This window comes from Arvicola amphibius, chromosome 4, assembly GCF_903992535.2.
Source record: "Arvicola amphibius chromosome 4, mArvAmp1.2, whole genome shotgun sequence".
NCBI lineage: Eukaryota > Metazoa > Chordata > Mammalia > Rodentia > Cricetidae > Arvicola > Arvicola amphibius.
Genome location: NC_052050.1, coordinates 138,485,052 through 138,507,834, shown reverse-complemented (window position 1 = coordinate 138,507,834; position 22,783 = coordinate 138,485,052). Strand labels below are relative to the sequence as shown.

The 22,783-nt window shown below is 47.3% G+C and overlaps 1 protein-coding gene across 1 annotated transcript; it reads right to left on the bottom strand.

The window, feature by feature from the left end:
- Window positions 1-2,971: 2,971 nt before the first annotated feature.
- Dctn6 (dynactin subunit 6) lies at window positions 2,972-22,707 on the bottom strand. Its single transcript, XM_038328741.1, has 7 exons — window positions 22,613-22,707; window positions 15,492-15,556; window positions 9,079-9,184; window positions 7,576-7,664; window positions 6,054-6,101; window positions 4,982-5,124; window positions 2,972-3,405 (listed from the first exon to the last, which is right to left on the bottom strand). The coding sequence occupies exons 1-7, from the start codon at window positions 22,636-22,638 to the stop codon at window positions 3,307-3,309; spliced, it is 576 nt and encodes a 191-aa protein (XP_038184669.1). The 5' UTR covers window positions 22,639-22,707; the 3' UTR covers window positions 2,972-3,306.
- Between the last annotated feature and the right edge of the window lie 76 nt (window positions 22,708-22,783).

Below are 22,783 nucleotides of genomic sequence, written 5' to 3'. Positions count from 1 at the left end.
CACCTTTAATCCCAGCACTCGGGAGGCAGAGGAGTTTGAGGTCAGCCTGGTCTACAGAGTGAGTTCCAGGGCAGGCTCCAAAGCTACAGAGTAGACCCTGTCTTAAAAAAACCTAAATAAATAAATATCTAGACAGATATCCAGACAGACAGACAGATAGATAGGTAGATAGATAGATAGATAGATGCCTTTATCTGATTGTAAGAATTGAAGGAGTCACTATATAATAAACGAGCTACCATGTGTTGTAAGCTTCATGCACACATAAAGTTTTTTTTCTTTCTAGATAGGGTTTCTCTGTCTATCCTGGAACCTAGGCTGACCTACCTCTGCCTCCCCGATGCTGGGATTAAAGATGTGCGCCATCACACCTGGTAGACACTATTTTTTTTTATTGTTTTTAATTATGTGTACAGAGGAGACAGGGAGTGGGCATGGGAGTGCAGGCACCCTTGAAGGCTAGAGGCACCAGATCCTCCTGAGTCGGAATTAGAGGTGGTTGTGAGCTGTCAGACACGGGTCCTGGAAACTGAATTCAGGTCCTCTAGAAGGCACTTCACTTTCTTATCTACCATCTCTCTAGCTCCTCCATACAAGTTTAACAAACACAATTTTTCAGATTCAGGGTGGAATATGTGTTTATTAGTGCTGGGATAGTTTAGCGTTTCCAGCATTCTCCCTCTGAATATTACCCTTCAAGGCTTTTGTTAATTCCTGTTAAGCCTAGACAAGTTAAGTTGCCTAGTGAGATCTATGTTATATTTAGTGGCATTTCTAAACGGTAAGACAAAAATATTTGGTTTTTGTCTCGGTTCCTGGTGTTGACTTCCACAAACTTCTGGAACTTACCATCTTGTGGGTGCTGAGACCAGGTGATGCTCCAGTTCCACCCTACACACTCCAGAAAGTGGATAAAAACCCCTCCGGTGACATTCGCTGAACTGCCAGTTGGCAACACACTGCCATGCAGGGAGAATGGTACCCCCAAGGAAATGAAGCCCCATGCCATCCCAACTCCACTTCTTACCCTGCTCACCTCTTTGCTCTGCTATCCTAAGTTGTACCCTCTACAGTGGGTCTGTAACAGTGAGTGTAACTCTTGTTCCAGTTAGGGTTTCTGTGGCTATGATGAAACACCATGACCTAAAGCAACTTGGGGAGGAAAAGGATTCCTTTGGCTTACACTTCCACATTGTAGTCCATTAGTGAAACCAGGACAGCAACTCAAACAGGGCAGGAGCCTGGAGGCAGGGGCTGTCGTGGAGGCCATGGAGGGGTGCTGCTTACCGGCTTGCTTAGCCTTTCTTATAGAAGCCAGGATCACCAGCACAGGGATGGCATCACCCACCACGGGCTGGGTCCTCTCTCATCAACCACTAATTTAAACAAATGCCTTACAACAGGACCTTATGGAGACATCTTTTTGATTGGCGTTTCCTCCTTTCAGATGACTCTAGCTTATGCCAAGTTGACGTAAAACTGGCCAGCACACTCTACTGAGTCCCACGAGTCTTTTTAGATAATTATTAAACCCAGAGAGGTGAACACAGGAACTCTGTCTTTCTGCTTCACTGGGCAGCAGAATGAAGAGTTTTGTCCACTCGCAGCTAGCAAACGTAATAGAGTCAGTCTCCAGTCTGTAGGGTCTGGGCCCAGTGTCAGAAGAAAACTGAGTCAAGACACACCTAGTTGGTACTTGGGAAAACCCTGCATGCTTTCTATTAGAAAATAGCCTATGATAGGGCTTCAGGATGGCCGTTAAGAGGGAAGGCCTTGACATTCCTTCCTCCCACTCAGTCTCTGGGACAGCTGAGGTTACAGGCTGTACCACCAGCCCCAGCTCAGGTCTGTAATCTCTGATGTTCTACTGGAATTTCCACGACCAACAGAATTCTGACTTCACTGTCAGGTGTTGAAAAGGGACAGTTGCTATAAATGGGGCATCAGAGCCATGTTTTCTTGTACCCAAGGCCCTGTTCAGTCCACTACAGCTGAATGCTCCAGCCCGAGTCATGGATTCTTACCCAAATCAAATCTCACCAGTTTCAGAAATGTAAACTCAGTTCTAGGTCCTATTCATATGAAAATTAAGTATAAAGATATTATCTTAGTATTTTACCTTCTTAGTATTTCTTAGTATTATTTTTTATTTTATTTTGAGAAAGGATTTCTCTGTGTAGACCAGGCTGGCCTCAAACTCACAGACATCTGTCTGTCTCTGCCACCTGAGTGCTGGGACTAAAGGTACGTGCCACCACCACCCAGCATTAACCTTATACTTTAGTATTTTGTATTACTGTCATTCGCAAGCTGAAAGTTATTTTCTATTGATTGCAGGTACTACTGTACTGGATCATTAAGATGAGGGGCTGTAGGCGTAGGTGTGTGAGTAGACAAGCAACAACATTATACATACTTAATAGTGATGAGTACCACGTCAACATAACTTCATTTACTGCTCTGCTTGAGCATCTGTGGGTATGCACATGTGTGCTTGTGCCATGGAGCATGTGTGGAGCTCAGAGGACAGCGTGTGGGAGTCACTTCTCTCCTACTGTGAGCTCTGGGAACGAACTCAGGTCACCTGACTTGGTGGCACGAGCCTGCAGCTTTCACACACTGGGCCATCTCCCAGCCTTCACATGTATTATAATTTTCTTAGAAGTCACTTTTTATGTGTGTGTGTTTTGCTGACATATAATGTATGTGCCCCACTTGCATGCCTGGTACTCTCAGAGGTCAGAAGAGGCTATCAGATGCCCTGGACCTAGAGTTACAGATGGTTGTGAGCCACCATGTGGGTGCTGGGAATCAAACCCAGGTCCTCTGGAAGAGCAGCCAGTGCTCTTAATCACTGAGCCATCTTTCCAGTCCCTCACCTCCATTTTCTAAACAGCTATAAATGTACAAGACATAAAGAACCTCAGCTTTGATGTATCATAAATATTAATAATAAAAATTAAGGCAGCAATTTGGGAAGATTAATGCAAGTAGCTAAACTTTTATTTAGTTATTATTGTTACATCAGACTATCAACACATGACATGTCATCATGGGTAATCTTTTACATAATAAATGCATGGCTAATATTTGTATCACAAAAGAAAAACCGAGTCTATAAATGACCAGAACAAGGACAGGGAAACAATACAGTCCGCATAAATTAGATAAACAGTACAGTCCACACAAGTTACAATGGGGCCTACCTCTCTCCTTAACTCAAGTGTCCCACATAAAGTCACCAGGACGTAAAGTACTGGGTCTTTTCAAAAGCCAGCAGAGACGGAGCGCCATCTGGACCGCCTCTTAATTCTTAACTGGAGTTGAGCCTCCCTTCATTGTCTTCTTTAGGTGGTGGTAATTGGGCAGGATTTTCATCAAGAAATCCAGCTGTAGTGTCTGGGGCTGAAAAGAGGAAGAGGATGAAGATGGCAGAGGCATGGTCAACAACACCAGGTAGAAATGCTATGAGTTTGTGCGTTCAACATGATTTTCATTGACCGACTTTTCTTTACCCGTCCGTTTGCTGTCTTAAACCTCTAATGGTCATGTCTTAAGACATACAGCCCAGGACTTTACCATATAAAAACATACAGGAACATCTTTTCGAATTTCTGTCTATAGATTTTTATTTGGCTTCTAAACATTAAGAGTGCTTCCCACACAGCCTGTGATGCCGTCAGCTGAGCTCCTCTCTGCACGGAGCAGCGTTGGCGTCTCCGACAGTCAGCTCACGTGAGGGAAAGCAGGAGCTCCACCCTAGAGACTGGGTCAGAGTCCCAGGAACCCGTCCTGATAAAGGGTCATTCTGTTACTGTTGGTGACATTTCGGAGACCACACCTACGACATTAGATTCTGATGCTCCCGTTCGTGTCACTCATTGTCTTCCCCAATTCTAGCTTTATTTCCCCTCCTTTAGTCACTTCTGCTATCACACAAAAAGATAATTTAAAAGACTTAATTTCCCCTGTAGCCTATGGAATACCAGCTAATATAATAATAATAATAATAATAATAATAATGCCAAGACTACAAAGGAAGAGTGACCCACGGGGGTGAGGAAGTCAGTAGCTTGAGGCTTAGCATGTATAAAACCTTCGGTTTGCTTCTCAGCACTGCATAAATCACGCACAGCGTTGCACGCCAGTAATCCCAGCCCTAGGGAGTTGGAGTCAGAAGGACAAAAGTTCAAGGTCATCCTTGGCAGTAAGTTCCAGACTGGCAGGGACTATATGAAACTCTGAGAATGGAAAAGTGGAATCATCTAGAAAGAACTGGTTTTAATTTATGATTAAAAATATGGTTAAGGAAGGTCAAGTATCAAATGTCTTGAAAATATTTTCTTTGGGGGGAGGAAAGGGAAGCTCAAGAAATCTATACTGAGCATGCCAAGAAACGAGCTTTACAATTCCAGCCTGCTCGTCTGTGCTGATGGGACGCCCAAAGGCCTAAGCCTTTCATCCCCTAGTCTAGCATTACTCTCCACCTGGGTTATTAGGAGGGGAGGATTTCTTGTAAGCCTGGGAAATATCTAAACATACTTCCTTTATTCATAAGCTGTGTTTACGATCCAGTCACAGTACTTTCATAAACTAAGTTAGAAACCCAGCCTGCCATTTGTAGGGTCATTCCTCATCTTGAAGATTTGTATTTTGGAAGTGATTATCAGTGAATTAATATTTTGGTGTGAGGGTCAGTGGTGCATCAGAATAACAATTCCCGATCCACACACTTTCTATATATTTGATTTTAATCTAAAGATCATGATTGAATTGCAAATAAATCCAAATTTGGGGAATGTTTCTCTAATGTTTTATTCATTTGCCTTTGGGAATGGAGCCCAGGGCCTTGCATGCTAATCAAACTGCTGAGTCACGCCCCCAACCCCTAATCATCTGGTGCCTACTGAGGCAATCACACGGACTCTGGGAAAGTTAGTGGCCCTAGATGAACTCCTTTATTAGCGAGAGGTCCTAGTACCTGTGGCCGCTCCGTCTGCACCCTTCGCAGGCAGTCTGCACCGTAGATCACTGTGTTCTCAGGGATGACTTCAAAAGTGTTTAGACTGCAGCAGGCCCCGATGATGCAACCACTGGTCAAGATTACGTTTCTGCCCACGTACGCTGCGGTGAAGACGGAATCACAACTTAAGACAGCGAGTGAGTTCTGACATCTCTCATTGTTTACTCTTTCCCACAAATAGGCCTTAAGAAGAAACTGAAAGGCAATGCCTAGGTACGGTGAAGGCAGACAGCACGGAAGCAGGCAGGGTGTGAGCGCAGGTGGATTGATTAGAGTCCCTGCCCCCAGGCTGTGGGGCCCTGGGCACATCAGTGTACGAACCTGGAGCAGGGAGTCCACCCCCTTCTCTGCTCCCTTTAAGGATCCATAGGCAATGAGCATACAGTGCCGAGCACATGGCTGACACTCAGAAACACACAACGGCCCAACGGTGGCCACAGTCCATAGTGAAAACTAGAACTGCTGAGCAGATGAACGGAAAGGGCACCTTCGCTATTTCCGAGAAGCGGCAGCCAGGGTCAGAAAGCCGAAGCAGTGTTCTCTCTGAGCGGCAGGGGAGACCTGTGGGAGCTGGTTCCCACCAAGGTTGGGGACCTCACATAATCCCCTGCCCGGCTCTAATTTTGGTAAGTAGATGCGGTTCGTCTCTGACTGGCTAGGGTAAAGCAGATCTGAAACTAAAGAAGGTGATTCCTGGCGAAACTGCCATTTGTCTCTTTCATTCTGCAAGAGTGCTCATCAACTACAGCACAGCCAACACCTTTAGCAAAAGCCCATGTCGGGTCTTTCGGTAGAGCCTTAATCCAGCCCATAACTGTACACAGCTGGCCTTTCAACTTAATGCAGTTATAACCACGTTATCAGATGACCACGTAACTAGGTTAGGTTCCTTTGAGGCAAAGAATTAACGTGACGGCGACTCTGCTCCTATCCAGGCATTCCACCTTGCTTGTACTGAGGTCGTTTCCCTGGACACAGCAAAGAGAAAGGAGGCAATTATTCTGACACTAAAACTCTGGACACAGCTTACCTTTTGATTCAATGACATTATTGTCTCCCATCTTCATGGCTTGGGAATCTGTGAGCCTGAATTAAGTAAACACCTTTCCCATGAATGCAGAATGTCCTCGCCGTGTACCGAGGACAGAGGCGTGAGAAAGGCTGCGCAGACTCAGTCTTGCCAGAATTCTTTGCTTAGGGCCAATCTACAGCACAGCTTTGATTCCGAAACACAAATACCCCCAGGTATAAAGAAATGACCCATAAGCCTTTAAATATTTGACTACATTTACTTATTTACTGCATATATGTGAATGTTTGTGCCCGAGCACATGTGAGTGCCAGGTCTGTGTGTTTAGATCAGGGACAAACTGAGGGAGTCAGTTCTCTCCCTCATCTTGTGGAACCGGGGGACTGAATTCAGGTGGTCGGGCTTGGGGGCAAGTGTTTTGACCTCTGAGCCAGTGTGCCAGCTCTTACATCAGACAGGAGCTAGAATTAGCTTCTCAGTGTCTAATGTCCTCCCCACAGTTATCTGCCGTGGAGCAGTCCTAGTCAATGACTTTCAAAGTGTTAAAGCTGTGCGTGTGTGCGAGAGTGCATGCGAGAGCGCATGTGTGCACGTGCACGTGTGAGAGAGCATGTGTGTGAGAGCGTGTGTGTGAGAACACGCGTGTGCGAGAGCGCATGTGTGCACTGCGTGTGTGAGAGAGCACGTGTGTGAGAGCGTGTGTGCGTGAGTGCATGTGAGAGAGGGTGTGAGAGCGTGTGTGCGCGAGAACGCATGTGTGAGAGTGCGTGTGTACGAGAGTGCATGCGTGCATGTGTGTGAGCGTGTGTGTGCATGTGTGAGAGAGCTCATGTGTGCACGTGCGTGTGTGAGAGCACGTGTATGAGAGCACGTGTGTGAGAGAGCGCGTGTGTGCGAGAGTGCATGTGTGTGAGAGCGTGTGTGTGTGAGAACGCGTGTGCAAGAGTGCATGCGTGTGCGGGTGTGAGAGAGCACACATGTGTGTGAGAGCGCGTGTGCGAGAGTGCATGCGTGCGTGCGAGAGCGCGTGTGTGTCAGGGTCAATATTTACCTTCCCGAGGGACGTTGTTTCCTGTGGTGTCAGGGACGAGACACGCTAGCCGTGCGTCCTACACACAGCCCCACCCCAGAAAGACAGATCCCTGTCATGGCTCTGTCCCCTCACTCGCCCGTCCTAGGAAAGAATTCTTTCTTAAAATTTTTAATGATTTATTTCTATCTTATATGAACTGGTGTTTTGCCTGCATGTATTATCTGTGCGAGGGTGTCGGATCCCCTAGAAATGGAGTTACAGTTGTGAGCTACCACGGGGGTGCTGGGAACTGAACCCAGGTTCTCTGAAAGAGCAGTCAACGCTCTTAAGCCATCTCTCCAGCCCCCAGAAGATTTCTTAACACACCGCAAATGGGTGTGCTGTTTAAAGTCTTGCCGGCCTTGTCTACACAGATTTTAAATGTGTGTGACACGGGGAGGGATCTGAGCAACAGACTCATCTGGGATGGCAGGTTACAGCAAAGGATACGACAGCCAACTTCAAACACATTGTTGGTGCCAATGATCATTGGCTTGGGTTCTGGGTCCTCAGAGTCTGGGATGATATTACCCGGATGGCTGTGAAGGAACAGACGATCGTCAGAGGCTGGCCACACAGGAAACGGCTGCCATCCCTTTCAGAACTTGGAGCAACTGTCTCAGTTTTACCTGTATCAAACTTAAAATCCACAGCTGTGTTTATCTAGCTCTCGGGCCAGGGAAGGCTAGGTTCTGAGGTGTCCAGAACTACAGAAACGGAAGACGTCACAGACAGAAAAACCACCTCAGAAGAGGGTGCCACACCTTTAACCCCGCACTTGGGGGCAGAGGGAAGTGGGTCTCTGTGAGCTCCACAACGGCCTGGTGTATAAAGCAAGTCCCAGACAGCCGGGGCTACGGAGCAGCCCTGTGCCCCCCACTCATAGGAACCATTTAAACTGTGAAATGCAGGCCGGGCGGTGGTGGCGCACGCCTTTAATCCCAGCACTTGGGAGGCAGAGGCAGGCAGATCTCTGTGAGTTCGAGACCAGCCTGGTCTACAAGAGCTAGTTCCAGAATAGGCTCTAAAGCTGCAGAGAAACCCTGTCTTGAAAAACCAAAAAAAAAAAAAAAAAAAAAAAAAAAAAAAAAAAAAAAAAAAAACCCAAAAAACTGTGAAATGCACACAGTCCCCCACATGAAGCAGTTACTTTGTGAGATGGATACTTAGTGAAGTCCGTGGACTAGAAGAGACTCTGCTCTAGGAGGATGGCTTTATCCAATGGCAGACTCACCGCCAAATAAAGGGTATTAATGGAGGGGGAATGGCCTCACACCGTAAGAAACGCCCACATGTCCTGTGTAAGTGTCAGACAAATCAGTCTTTTTATCACGGCTAAACATTTTCCCACGCAAATTCCATACATGGCTGCTACAAATTAGGTAAAAGCATGAATTTCTTGCCAAACTTTTATCTAGAAAAATTTATGCTCACTCTTGAAAACAGACTGGGTGCTCACAGAGATTACACATCGTCTAACACCACGTTTTTAATCTTTAAAGTTTACGAATTGCTACAAGGATCCCACACTGTGTAAATGTAAGTCTCGGTGTTACCAATGTGGAACATGGAAAACAGAGTTAAATTCACATAGGAACATCAAGAGAGCCAACCCAAAACGTCTTCAGCCTGACAGGCACAAGAGAGGATACTGGGTGGATCAGGAAGAAACCATTACAGGTTTGATGATGGATAAAGCAGTGTCACGCTGGGAGACTACCAGACCCAGGGCGGGGCGCTCTGTTCTCTCACCTTGGGCAGTCTTTTTTTGGTCTGGGTTTTTTTTTTCTCCTGGGTTCCTCGTGTGCTTACGCTGACGCCTTAACCACCCCCTTCTAGCTCTGAACGTGTGCTTTCCTGAGCTAAGCTGTAAAAGGCTCCTGTGCAGCAGCCACGTTGGAAAACGCCCCCACCCCAGGCACTCAGTTGGGAGCACCAGCGAGTCTTACTCACGCATTTATGATGAGGGCCTGCTCTTCTATTAGGTTACCTTCGCCGATAATTATGGGCCCGGCCTCCGCAATAATTCGTGCTTTGGGGTGGATCACCGTCCTAGGACCTGTGAAAAGGGGGCAGGTGAGAAGACATTGTGGGTGTAGGCGCTGCTTCCAGGGGGAGGGTGGGAGGTGATGGAGCTGGGTGAGGCTGTCGGGAGGAGCATTCTCTAAGTCTGCGCCAGGCACCATGCTAGGTACCTTACCAGCGCTATCTCTGGCTGTTAGCGGCAGCGGGCAGTGCCAGATCTAGAGCCAAAGTAAGCGGAAGGCACATGCAGCGGGCCAGACAGCCCAGCCTCCAGCTCCAGCCTTCGGTGGCCTCTGCAGGACACGCGGGGGACGAGAGCAGCAGTCCCGCAGGAGTGTGGGAAGAGCCAGACGCAGTGACACTGAAGACAGTGTGGCTCGTGGAGCCGTGTCTTTTAGACAGGCCAGCCCTGCTTATAACACAGAACTTCCATCTTTAACATGATTTAGATCTGTCCATGGCCGGCCACTGGTGGTGCACACCTGTGATCTCTGAGCTGGAGGCCAGCCTGGTCTACAGGGCTAGTTCCAGGACAGGCAAGGGTGCGCAGGGAAACCCCATCTCAGCAGCAACAACAACATTCTGTCCATGTTATCTTCAGCCTTGCTCTGTGTTATCTGAGCACAAGCGTGACCGGACAGTTCAGCTACCAAAGAGGACAGAAGAGGAGGAGCTAGAGATGAATGCTGGGCCAGTCACACTGAGGTCTGGAGACCTGAGATACCTCTAGTATCAATCTAAAGGCACAAGTAGGGTGCCCTTGGACAACTGTGTGGAAGTGGGTGGGCACAGACACACCCCCACACCGGCATACACACACACACACACACACACACACACACACACACACACACACACACGCACACCTGCCCTCAGGCCTGTACTCTGGTGATAGGGAAACCACTGATAAGAAAGCATTTCTTCCTTCAGGCCCACACCCAGCCACCCTTATCTCAGCATCGAAGCTGTTTTCCTTCCCTGTTTTGTTTTGTCTCTTAAGGCAGGCTCCACTCTGTATCCCAGGCTGGCCTGGACTCTGCCCAACCTCCTGAGCGTGGCCATTTCTATTTGGAAACGGCAACAAATAGCAACTCACTCAGAAAGGAAGGTGGACAGAAGGAAAGGGGCAGAGGTGACACTTCCCAGGGCTCTGTGGTATAAACTGTTAACTTTTAGATAAAAAGTTACTTTCGGGTTATAAAAGGTAAGACACAATGTTGTATGTCACAGGGCAACAAAAATTAACATATGACCGGCCAGGACTGCAGCTCAGTTGGTGAGCAATGTGGGTAGGGACAAGGCCCTGGGTAGGTTCCCAGCACCAAATCTCTCTCTTTCCTCTCTCCTCTCTCTCTCTGTCTGTCTCTCTGTCTCTGTCTCTGTCTCTCTCTCTCTCTCTCTCTGTGTGTGTGTGTGTGAGAGAGAGAGAGAGAGAGAGAGAGAGAGAGAGAGAGAGAGAGAGAGAACACAAACTATTTTGTCCCTTTAAGCTTCTCTTGGAAACTGGGAATACTTAGTGCACCAGCTCCCAAACCTTCCTGGAGGCCTTCCTGGTGAGATCTGGGAGGGACCTCAGTGCACCTCATTCTTTTTCCTAAGACGAAGAACTGAGGGGAATTGATAAAGAGGGTGGGGGTCCAAAGCAGGCCTCAGAGTCCCACAGCACACAGTAAGAAATAGTATAAGTGGGCTTGATAGTCCCCGACACCTTCACTACTAATTAAATTCTCAAATAAAGTCTGCGATTCAGGAGAGAAGATGAGGTTGCTGAGATCCCTGGGAAGATTCCCAAGTCGACCACATGTGCCTTTTCTTCTCATGTATATCTGTACATGTACATATATAGGCACATACACTTGAGACCTGCAAATACCAGTACATACAAAAATCACTAACGAGTTTAAAAATAAATAAAACTTGGAGGAAAGTATTCAAATGCTTCTTTTCCATGGCTACAAAACATCTCACATTCCATTAATACAATACCACCCACCGACTCATTCCTGTCAATGGCCGCTCAGACATGTACAGTCTCCAGGTGCTCAACAATGCGATCACAAATGCTGGATTCTTCCGAAATAACAAGTTCTACATCGTCTAGTGGTACGAGCCAATAGAGAGCTATAGTTCCCGCAATATGGATTTCTATTTTGCTTCAAAATATTCAAAATATAGGGCCGCAGTCTACTGTAGGCTCTTTGTAACTTGTAGTAGGCTCCATCACTGGGCTCCATCACTCACGCTGAGCGGCCTGCACTCTCTGAGGGCCCACCTTCACGTCTACAGAAGGACGAGATCCTTAACAACCTACCTACTGGGTGGAAATGTGGGCTGTATACTAGAAACAGTGTTTGAAAGGGGGACCACAGGACCCAACCTACAGTTCCTAAGGTGGCATTCAGGGGCTGACACAGTGGCCCAGTAAAGACACTGCCGCCAGGCTAGTGACCTGCATTCTGTCCCTAAGCCCATGCTGAAATGACTCTTGGGGCTGTTGTCTGACCTCCACACACCCTTGCCCACACCAACAAACAAACAGTAACAATGGGAAGTCCACCATTTGCCACAAGTGCTAAGAACCTCTGAAGAATAAACAAAATGGCTAAGTTAGGCCAAGGACAGAGCAGGGCCTGCTTTTCTCCTTCACGCAGGCATCATGGGAACCGCTGCTAGCTCAGGAGAACTCCCGTGAGTGCTGACTAAGCAGCCAGAGGTGCCAGGCCGCCTGCTGACCGGCAAGCTGCAGCTTTGGCAAGCAGAACCTAAGAGAAGCCACCTGAAGATGGTTATGAAGACGAGGGGCCGGCTGGGACGTGTGTTCTTTCCTTTTTAACACTGCTCCAGTGTATACCTTTGAAAATAAATGGCACTGTTTTTTCTTTCAAAAAACACACGACGCAGGACTGAGAGCTCGGTCGGGACCCCTGGACCTGCTGGGTTCTACAGCATGAAAGGTGAATGCCTGAGAGTGACACCTGAGGTCGTCCCGATGTACCCGGCATTCAAACGCACACTCGACACCCTCCATACACAATACAGCCTGGCATGGGGGCACCACTGCAATCCTGACACTCAGCCGAGAGCAAGAAGATCTAAGTTCAAGGCCAGCCTAGACTGCATGAGACAGTCTCAAAAAACCCAAAGCCAAACAAGCAAAATAAAATGAAGCTACTATATAACAAAACCTAATCAGGATGATTTTTTTTTTTTTTTTGAGGCAGGGTAGCCCTGGCTGGCCTGAAACACTTTGTGAAGACCAGGCTGACCTTGAATTCAGAGACCCGCCTGCCTCTGTGTCCCTGAGTGCTGAGATTAAAGGCGTGTGCCACCACTGTCTAGCGTCTGAGCAGTTTAAACTGGTGTTTTATTACCACTATTATTATCTGTTAATCATTAGTTACTAATAGGTAACTGGAAAGCACCTGGTTATAAATCTCAGGGACTTTCCCATGGAGCTAAGGCAGATACAGCTTAGGTTAGGCGGTTGATTTTGACACTACTGCCACCTGCTGGTGTCACGGCCCAACTGCAGGTTGTGGCACAGGGCTGGAAGAGCCTGAGGTAAACCAATCTGCTTTGAATTGAGAGATGAAAACAAATGTCGGAGGCAGCGATAACTGAACAGAGCGTGGCTGGCACATGTGACAGCTAAGAGTGTGGTCTGGAGAACGGGAAGGAGGCACATCTGTCTGCAGTTTCACGATGGCGGCTGCAGAGCGGAGGGCAGTCTGGGCAGACCCGGCTGTATGCTGTCGCCAGGCAGTTTCCTCCGGGTTTTCCAGTTCACGAAAACTTTTACCTAGACTGGGTCTGATTGAGAGCCATGTTTAAGGGTCTTGAAGTTAAAATGTTTTCAAAAACAAACAAACAAAAAACCTAAACTGTCACCACGCAGAGTCCCCTTTCCCATCTAACTCCGGTGCAGCCCTTCTTGGCGCTGCTCCTGGCAGGGTAGCTCTTGTGTTTTCCCATTGAGTGTGCCGAAAGGCCCTTTGGCTTATCTCCTTGTTTGGACAAATGTGTCTGGAGTCGGAGCTGCCTTAACTGGCGGATGAATTATTTTTCTAAACGGCTGGCCGGGCTTCCGGAGCACGGCCAGGAAGACATTCCTGCACCATGTCCCCTTTTCCCTCATTTGGTAAAGGGCGCTCTTCACCTTTGCCACGGGCAGCAGCCATCTCTGGGTACGCTTTCATATGTCAATAAATAGTTTTTAAAATAAACTCAAGCTCTTTCTTTTGAAAATTAAACAACCCCCCTGACCACTGCTCTGCGAACTGAAAAAGACTCCAGCAAGGAGGCTTGGGTCTGAGTGTGCTCCACCGGGAGAGCGGCTCCGCGGACAGTTTCCCACTGTGCCCAATCTGCCCCCTCATGTTGTGCGAGTTCACTCGCACAAGCATGTGGCCTAGGGCTCTCCTCATCCGCTAGTCAGCTCTCACAAGGAGGATTTACAGAAAAATAATTTTAGCGGTCTAATGAAAACCAGGCTTGAAGCTATGAAAATTAGCAGGACTCTTAGGTCTAAGCAACCTCCAAGGGGGGGGGGGGGTGCTTCCTCAGAGCTGTAAGCCAGAGTGCTTCTCTCTGTACCTCTGGCATACGAGCCCCCCCTTCCCTGCTCATTTCCAGACAATGTGCTGTAGGGAACCCCGACATTCACACAGATAACTAAGTTTCTGGAAAACCGCAGATCTGATTTAAGGTTCCAAAGACTTTAAACACGGCAAAAGAAAAACCTACCCTCTTTAAATAAGTGTGAAAAAGAATGACAGTCCACACACGGAGTGGCCCTGCGTGGGTCACCTGAACCACAGTTCTGTCACTGCTCCTGAGCTGTCTGGTAAGCAGTTTATCAAGTGCCCAAACAGCCAACTCCACAGCGCAGCAGAAAGGATACATCAATTATGCCAGCAACCTGAGCAAAAACAAACCAAAAAGCTTGAAAAGGAAAACCAAGACCTGGTGGGAGAGCTGGAGCCAGATAACTCTGCTCTGATTAAACTTTATAATTGTGTCTCTCAGGAAGGTTTGAATCAGAGGTGTTATTTCAAAAAAATGACTAGCTGCCCAAAGACTAGAGATAACGTAACGATAGAAACAGTTATCTAAGCACGAACTCTGGGAAAAACATCCTTATTTATATACACAACCAAAGAAACACAAGGCTTGAGCACAGGGTGGAGGAAAGATAAGAAACATTCAAAACAGGGCCGGAGAGATGGCTCAGCGGTTAAGAGCACTAGCTGCTCTTCCAGAGGTCCTGAGTTCAATCCCCAGCACCCACATGGTGGCTCACAACCATCTGTAATGAGATCTGGTGCCCTCTTCTGGCCTGCAGGCATACACACAGACAGAACACTATGTACATAATAATAAATAATAAAAATCTTTCAAAAAAGAAATATTCATAACAAATAGGAGAGAAACTGTGGGAGACGACACCGTAGAACTACATCACTCTCTTGCACCCTTTCCTTCTTTAATGACAGAGCTGTTTGCTGGGCAGTGGGCACACGCTTTTGAGCCCAGCACTCAGGAGGCCTCTTGGGAGTTCAAGGCCAGCCTGGTCCACAGAGCAAGTTCCAGGACAGCCAAGGCTACACAGAGAAAAACAGAGGCTGAGTAATGCATCCGAGGAAACCCAGCATTGGAGTGGCAGGCTATCCCGGGTCTGCGGTCTCCAGGGTCCACACTGTTAGAGTTCGGCTCACGGCTGTCGCTCCAGGGCACACTGCTGGCACACCTCTGGTAAACAACAGCTCTCTCTCAACTCAAGCAGTGTCTGAGCCACACTGACTCACTGGTATTTCCCACAGAAATTCTAACACGGCCTCCATCACACTGTATCGTTTTGTAAGTACTAAACACTTAATAGAAGGAAATAAGTTTAAAAACAAAACCAAAGAAATCGCAGGCTACAGCGAAACAGACATGGAAGACAGGAAGTAAAGGTGAAGCACTAGAGTCGATCACACGGCATTGAGCACTAGAGTCGATCACACGGCATGGAGCACTAGAGCGGATCACACGGCATGGAGCACTAGAGCGGATCACACGGCATGGAGCACTAGAGTCGATCACACGGCATGGAGCACTAGAGCGGATCACACGGCATGGAGCACTAGAGTCGATCATACAGCATGGAGCACTAGAGCGGATCACACGGCATGGAGCACTAGAGCGGATCACACGGCTTGGAGCACTAGAGCGGATCACACGGCATGGAGCAATAGAGCGGATAACACGGCATGGAGCACTAGAGCGGATCACACGGCATGGAGCACTAGAGCATCACCACCCAGCATTGTGTCTAGAGGATCACCATGAACAATCCTTACCTATGGTCACATCTCCTCTGATTTCACTTTCCACACACACGACGGCTCCAGGAGCAATCTTCACACTGCAGGGAGAGAGAGGTGACACTCTTCCTCAGTAGGGTTTAACTGCCCGAGGCGGAGCCACTGATGCAGCACTGCTGAGCAAGCCTGGTGACCCGGCTTCAATTCTTGGAACCCAAGGTAAGAACATTAAATTTCAAAACGTATTGTTACAGAAGGTGTGTTGGAGCCGGCAAGATGGCTCAGTGGGGTAAGGAGCTGACTAAGGAACTTACTGCCAAGCCTGATGATCTGAGTTCAATCCTTGGATCCCACACGGTAAGAGGAGAGAACCAACTCCCCATAAGTTGTCCTCTGAGCACCACATGCACACGATTGCATTTGTGTAGCCCCATACATGTAAACACCCACAATAGATAGATAAATAAATGTATGTATGTATGTGCACTGATTACCTTTCTGTTGTAGAAAGAAACACCTTAACCAGAGAAATTATTGGTAGAAAAAAATTTGTTTTGGCTTAGGATTCTAGAGGGATAAGAGTTCATCATGAGATGGGGGTGGGGGCTGAAGAGATGGCTCAGTGGTTAAGAGTACGGGCTGCTCCTCTAGAGGACCGGTGTTCAATTCCCAGCACCCACATGGCAGCTCACAACTGTCTGTAACTCCAATCCCAGGGCAAAACACATACAGGCAAAACACCAATTCATATAACATAAAAATAAATCTGCTGGGCAGTGTTGGTGCGCCCTTTTAATCCTAGCCTGGTCTACAGAGTGAGTTCCAGGACTGCCAGGGCTACACAGAGAAACTCTGTCTTAAAAAGCAAACAAACAAACACGAAACGAAAGTGTCCATCACAGTGGGGAGGCAGGCAGCGAGTGGCAGCAAACAGGAAGCTGAGACATCACACTCTGAACCAAGTGTGCACCTTTAGTACACAGAGACAGACAGACAGATTGAATACACGCAAGCACTCAGTGTCGAGAAATGTCAAGAGCCTTTGAACTCTCAAAGCCTTCCAGTTGTTGTGGAAGATTAGTTTAAGATGTGTTACATTTACTTATGCTGTGGAACCTTTGTTTAATGATGCAAAGATGTGCTGCATTCTTTTATGTTGCATTCGTTTAACTCTGTGGAACTGTGTTACTTTGCCTGTCTAAAACTCCAGATTGACCTGGTAATGGGCTGAACGATCAATAGCTAGGTAGGGGAGAGACATAGGTGGGGCTGGTGGGCAGAGAGAATAAATAAGAGGAGAGATCTAGGAGAGAGGGAAGAGCGAGCAAGGAGAGGACACCAGGGGCAGCCACACAGCCAGCCGCTGAGTAAGAAGGAAAGAAAGATACAAAGAACAAAGAGAGGTAAAAAGCCCAGAGGCAAAATATAATTAAAGAGAAATGGGATAATTTAAGTTAGAAAAGCTGCCTAGAAACAAGTCAAGCTTGTTTCTAAGGCTGGGCATTCATAAGAATAAGTCTCCCTGTATTTATTTGGGAGCTGGGTGGTGGGCCCCCAAAGAGTTAAAAAAAAAAAAACCAAAGCCGGGCGATGGTGGCGCACGCCTTTAATCCCAGCACTCGGGAGGCAGAGGCAGGCGGATCTCTGTGAGTTCGAGACCAGCCTGGTCTACAAGAGCTAGTTCCAGGACAGGCTCCAAAGCCACAGAGAAACCCTGTCTCAAAAAACCAAAAAAAAAAAAAAAAAAAACTCCAGCACCACATTTCCTCCCACAAGGCCACGCCTCCCAAACCTTCCTAACACTACCAAAAAATAATAAAAAATCTTTAATGAAGGTATGCTGACTCTGTAGTTAAGAAAAAGGTTTTAAAAAATTCATAGAAAAAATGGAAAATCAATGTTTACAGGGCTTAATATATTACAGGCTTCTCAAGCCACACATAGTCCTGTAGGCCAAACTCACATGCTTAAGAAAACAGCTTTGGATCTTTTCTTAGCATTTAAGATTGGTGCTGTATCTAAACAAGAACCTAACCCCGCCCCCGAGATGTCCATCAGCAGGGGCTGGCTAAGAAGTTATGGTATGGACTAATAAGCAGTGGTCAAAAAGAGCAATTCCTCATATAAAGATTTGGACACGGTAGGACACGCACGTAATCCCAGCATTGGGGAGAACAAGGCAGAAGGACTGATTGTAAATTCATGGGCCAGCCTGAGCTATGCAGCGCAGCGGAAGAAAAGAGGGGAGACAGGAAGGGAGGGAGGGAGAAAGGGAAGAGAGAGAAAAGGAAGAGGAAGAGCGGAAATCAGCAAGGGCAGGCAGAAGGGAAAGGACAGGATGTGGGATGACTTCCAGGATATATAGTTAAAGCAAATGGCAACGCCCTACATGCTGGCAGTATGTAATGTGCCATTATTTCTGTAAGTGGGGTGGTGGTGTGCATTCTGTTTAATAGACAGCAAAGCAACAGGTTGGAAAGGTAAAATTAGCAGATGTTTCTATTAATCTCCAACAGGAAATAAAAGTTTTATCTTTTATTTATTTTTTATGTATACAGTGCTCTGCCTGCATATATGCTGGTAGGTCAGCAGAGGGCACCAGATCTCATTTTAGATGGTGGTGAGTCACCATGTGCTTGCTGGGACTCAAACTCAGGACCCCTGGAAGAACAGTCAGTGCTCTTAACCACTGAGCCATCTTTCCAGCTCAACAAATAAGTTTTTTTTTATTTATTATTTATTATTGTATACAGTATTCTATCTGTGTGTATGCCTGCAGGCCATAAGAGGGCACCAGACCCCATTACAGATGGTTGTGAGCCACCATGTGGTTGCTGGGAATTGAACTCAGGACCTTTGGAAGAGCAGGCAATGCTCTTAACCGCTGAGCCATCTCTCCAGCCCCTCAACAAATAAGTTTTAAAGCTACCTACCAAATAATAAAAACTGTAGTACAAACTGACTAAAGACTAAGTTTTAGTCTTAATTTGAAGACAATTTCCACAGAACTTGCTGGTGCTTTTGGATACTGAGCCACGACCTAGCTCTGGCTTTAGGGGCTGATCACTATTAAACAGGCGTCAGGAGACCATGCCTCTTCGTCTTATTTCCAGTGGCGGAGGGAATACTTTTAGTCACTAACCCTGGAAACTCTCTTAGGCTCAGAGTTTCACGCTTCCCAAGTTAGGACCTGGTAAGTCCAACAGTCGAAGCGTTGCAGGTGGAAACAGTGGAGCTGGCTCTACTGACGCCCAGAAGGGCTGTCATTCAGCACATAGGTTCTGCAGCAAGCCAGACGGGAAATCCAGATCACGCTGGTTTGCTTGTATCAATCAATTCACCTTCTAGGTGAAGTTCATTATTCATGCGTATGTTCATGCAGATAACAAGAGATTAATGCTATTTTCTACTTGTGTTTCAAGACTTTTTTAATATAAAATATGCTGAAAAAGAAAAACCCACAGTAACCTCTTTTTGGCTACAGCTCTATGCCACCTTGTTAACGCTCTGGGATGGCAGACAGGAATGGATACTGGCTGCCTGCATGGAGACATAGTGTTAATGACCTTGACAGAAGATACAGCTATGAACTTCACTGAACAGTATACGAATGCAACCAAGGTGTGAATGCTAGTCAAAGCAACTGCAAGTATCCATACAGAACTCATGAAAAGGGCCTAAGATGTCTCTGGTCGTCAGACCAGCATAGGTCTCCTTTTCAACATGTGTCTCATCATTTATGCTGCAGAATTGCCCAAATGCTCCCTAATAATGCAAAAACAGCACTGAAAATATTTACTTTTTAAAATTGCACCAATTTTCCTACTAGTATGAAGAACTGAAAAAGACACATAAATTTTCTAATACCAATTTCAGTGAACATATTCTTACAAATTATGATAAAATATATCAGCCAGGCATGGTGGTGGACATCTGTAATCCCAGCTGAGGCAGGAGGACTGCCACAAATGTGAAGCCAATCTGAGCCACACTGCAAGACACCAGTTCAAGAAATCAAACGATGGCTGGACATTGCTATACCGGCGCTGGGAGGCAGAGGCAGTCATTTCACCTTGAGTTCAAGGCCAGACCAGTCAGGGCTCCACAGCGAGATTTTTGTCTCAAAAACAAAAGAAATGAACAGACGTAAAGGGAACCGGGCAGAGGCGACAGTTCCAGGCAGACCTCTTCAGGCCACAGTGACTTTAGATAACACCTCCGTGCCCACCGTTTGGTCAGACACGGGTTTACCATAAGGAATAAGCTCACAAAATCCTACAAGCAACCCTGGGTTACCACAAGTCCGATCAAGAGTTAGTCTGCTGAAATCATCAGAAGGTAAGTTTCCTATCGGGCTTGAGAAAAGAAACCACACGTTCTACCTGTCCTAGCTCGCTTTTCTGTGGCTGGGATAAAGACCATGACCAAATGCATCCTGGGAAGGAAAGGATGTGTTTGCCTTATACTTCCTGGGCACAGTTCATCGAGGAAGTCAGGGCAGGGATTCAGGCTGGAGTGTGAGCAGAGTCCAAATGGGAGGCTGCTCACTGGCTCTCTGGCTGGTCCTTTCTTAATCAGCCCAGCCTTGGCTGACCAAGGCGGTACTGTCCCTCCCAGTGGGCGGGGCCTCCCATAGCAACCATCCATCAAGACACAGAGCCGACCATCCTGATCTGGGCAGTATCTCAACTGAGATTCCCTCTTCCCAGGTGGTAAAAAGTAATTGGGACATTAACCCTAGAATTTTTATAGATGGTCAAACGGAAATGCATACCAGAACTTTCTGGAAGCAAAGTCCATTCCTAGGGCATCACTGTTCTCTCAAGGGTATTCTCTGCTGTTAGGCGAGAGTTGCCCAGAAGCCCCTGCCTCTGCGGATCTTAGTCCAGTGGTAACTGGATGGTTCTCTGTGGAGGGCCCACTGTGATTTATTTACTATTTAGTTTGTGGTGTTTTGTTGTTATTGTTTGTTTGTTTGTTGAGACAGGGTCTCTTAATGTAGCTCTGGCAGCACGGAAACTCACTGTGTAAATGAGGCTGGCCTCAAACCCAGATCTGCAAATTCATTTGCCTCTGCCTCCTGAGTGCTGGGATTAAAAGCGTGTGCCACCACACTGCACGGCTCATCACTTTCAAGTGTCATATATTAGATGCTTTTTCGTTTAAAGTGGTTTTGGTGTTAAAACACAGCACTGTTTAAAGCTCTGTTCAAATACACTAACCTATAATATGTTGTGAGATAATCTTCTTGCACACTGTGAAGATTTGTCACTTGGACCGGCTTAATAAAAAGATGTATGGCCAATAGCTAGGCAGGATTTTCAGGGCAGAGAGGACACTGGGAAGAAGGCAAAGATGAGCAGAGGCGGAACAAGCAACATGGGCGTCACAAAGGAAAGGTACAAGCAGGAAGTAAATGAATAGAAATGGGTTCATTTCGGTTATAAGAGCTAGTTAGAAACAAGCCTAAGCTATTGGCTTTAATAATTATAAGTCTCCATGTCGTTCATGATTTGGAAGCTGGAGGGCAGGACAGAGAAAGACTCCTTATAGTAACACCTCCCCACCCCCACAATTTCACCATGTAGCCCTGGTTGGCCTGGAACTTGCTACGTAGACCAGGCTGGCTTCAAACTCAGAGATTCTGCCCCTACCTCCCAAGAGCTGGTATTAAGGTTATTTGACACCTTGCCTAGCTTCCATAAGCTCCAATTTTACCTCTAACTTCCTGTCACAACTCACCTCCTTCAAATAAATAATAATGCTCACTCCCACTCATGAAGGAAGCCTTATGAGCAGCTAAGGGTAGAAGAGATTCTGAAGTACGCCTTGCTTAATGCCCTAAAGAGAAACCCCAAGTATTGTTCATGTGCATCAACACACTTCTCAGGGAGGCAGAACATTAATTATTAATAAACTTACTACTAGATCAACTGCTTTTAGCAGTAAACACTGTTACCAACATCTCCCCACGGGTCCACTGCACCTTGTAATGGGTGGTAGGACACAGTGGGAAGCAGGCAGCTGGAAGGTGGGGCTCAGACCTGGCAAACGACAAAACAGCCCCACTCTCTGAAGGCTGTGTGAGCGTACACTGTTGTGCAAGTGACACTTATTGCTGATCTGTTTCTCTTCAGCTCATGAAAAGGGCGACAGGTTGCCAGCACAAATACAAGAAAAACTTAAGAGTTTAGTTTACAGCAGTGGATGCAACACGGGTTCTGTTAAGTCAGCACAAGAGCTGGAGAGATGGCTCAGGAGTTAAGAGCAACTGCTGCTCTTCCAGAGGACCCGGGTTCGGCTCTCAGCATCCACAGAAGACAGCTCACAACCTCCTGTAATTCCAGCTCCAGGGGAGCCCTCGCCCTCTTCTGGCCTTAGGGACACCTGTACGCACATGCGCACACACATAACTTTAAAAACAAAGAAACAAATGAATCTAAGCCTAATGGCTCAAGACATTAATCACAGCAACAAGGAGGCAGAGGCAAACGAATCCCTGTGAGTTCAAGACATGCCTGGTATACATAGAGAATAAAAAAAAAAAAAAAAAAAAAGCCAGGGCTATATACTGTAAACCTATCTCAAAAGAAGGGGGGAAAGCGTTAGAAAATTACAAAAATGTCTGACACAGAGGGTGCTCAACACTGCTGCTGTTGCAAATGGTTCTGTTCTCTTTGCTTCTCAGTCACCCACGCAGTCTATTCCCAACACAGCCCCAATCAGTGAAGACCGTGACAGAAGCGGCCATAGCTCCCAGTCCCCGGCTGCAGGGTAGAGAGAGGGTGACTGCTCCAGTGACATCTTCCAGGCCCTTTCCTCTTCCCGACAAGAGACAGGGCCGATGGAGCCGCCACTGCTGGGCGGCGTCTCGGTGGCACAGAGAGTCTGCACAGGCGTGCTGGGGTGGACTGTGTGTGTGGGTCTGTTGGTGTGTGTGTGGTGCTGTGTGTGTGGGTCTGTTGGTGTGTGTGTTGTGTGTATGGGGGGTCCAGGAACAAACCCTCCCCGCCCCCTGCGATCGCCAAGTGTGGGATTCTGGAACCATCCACCTAAACACCGTCTCAATCCCCCCACTGCCCTAAGTGCGACCAGAAACAGGTTCCGCCCTTTTGGAGAGTGAAAGCAGGCTCCGGCCGGCCGAGCAGCACACGCACCTCTTTTGAGTTTTCTCCGCCATCATCAGACCCGGAACTCAGGAAGAGCCGAGATCGACCCTGTTGCCTGGCTAGAGCGATGATCTCTACATCCGATTGCAGAGCCTGGCTCGGCTGGTGGGGCGGGGCCTGAGAGACCGGCTCGCGCTTGCGCACCGCGGATGGTTTGCT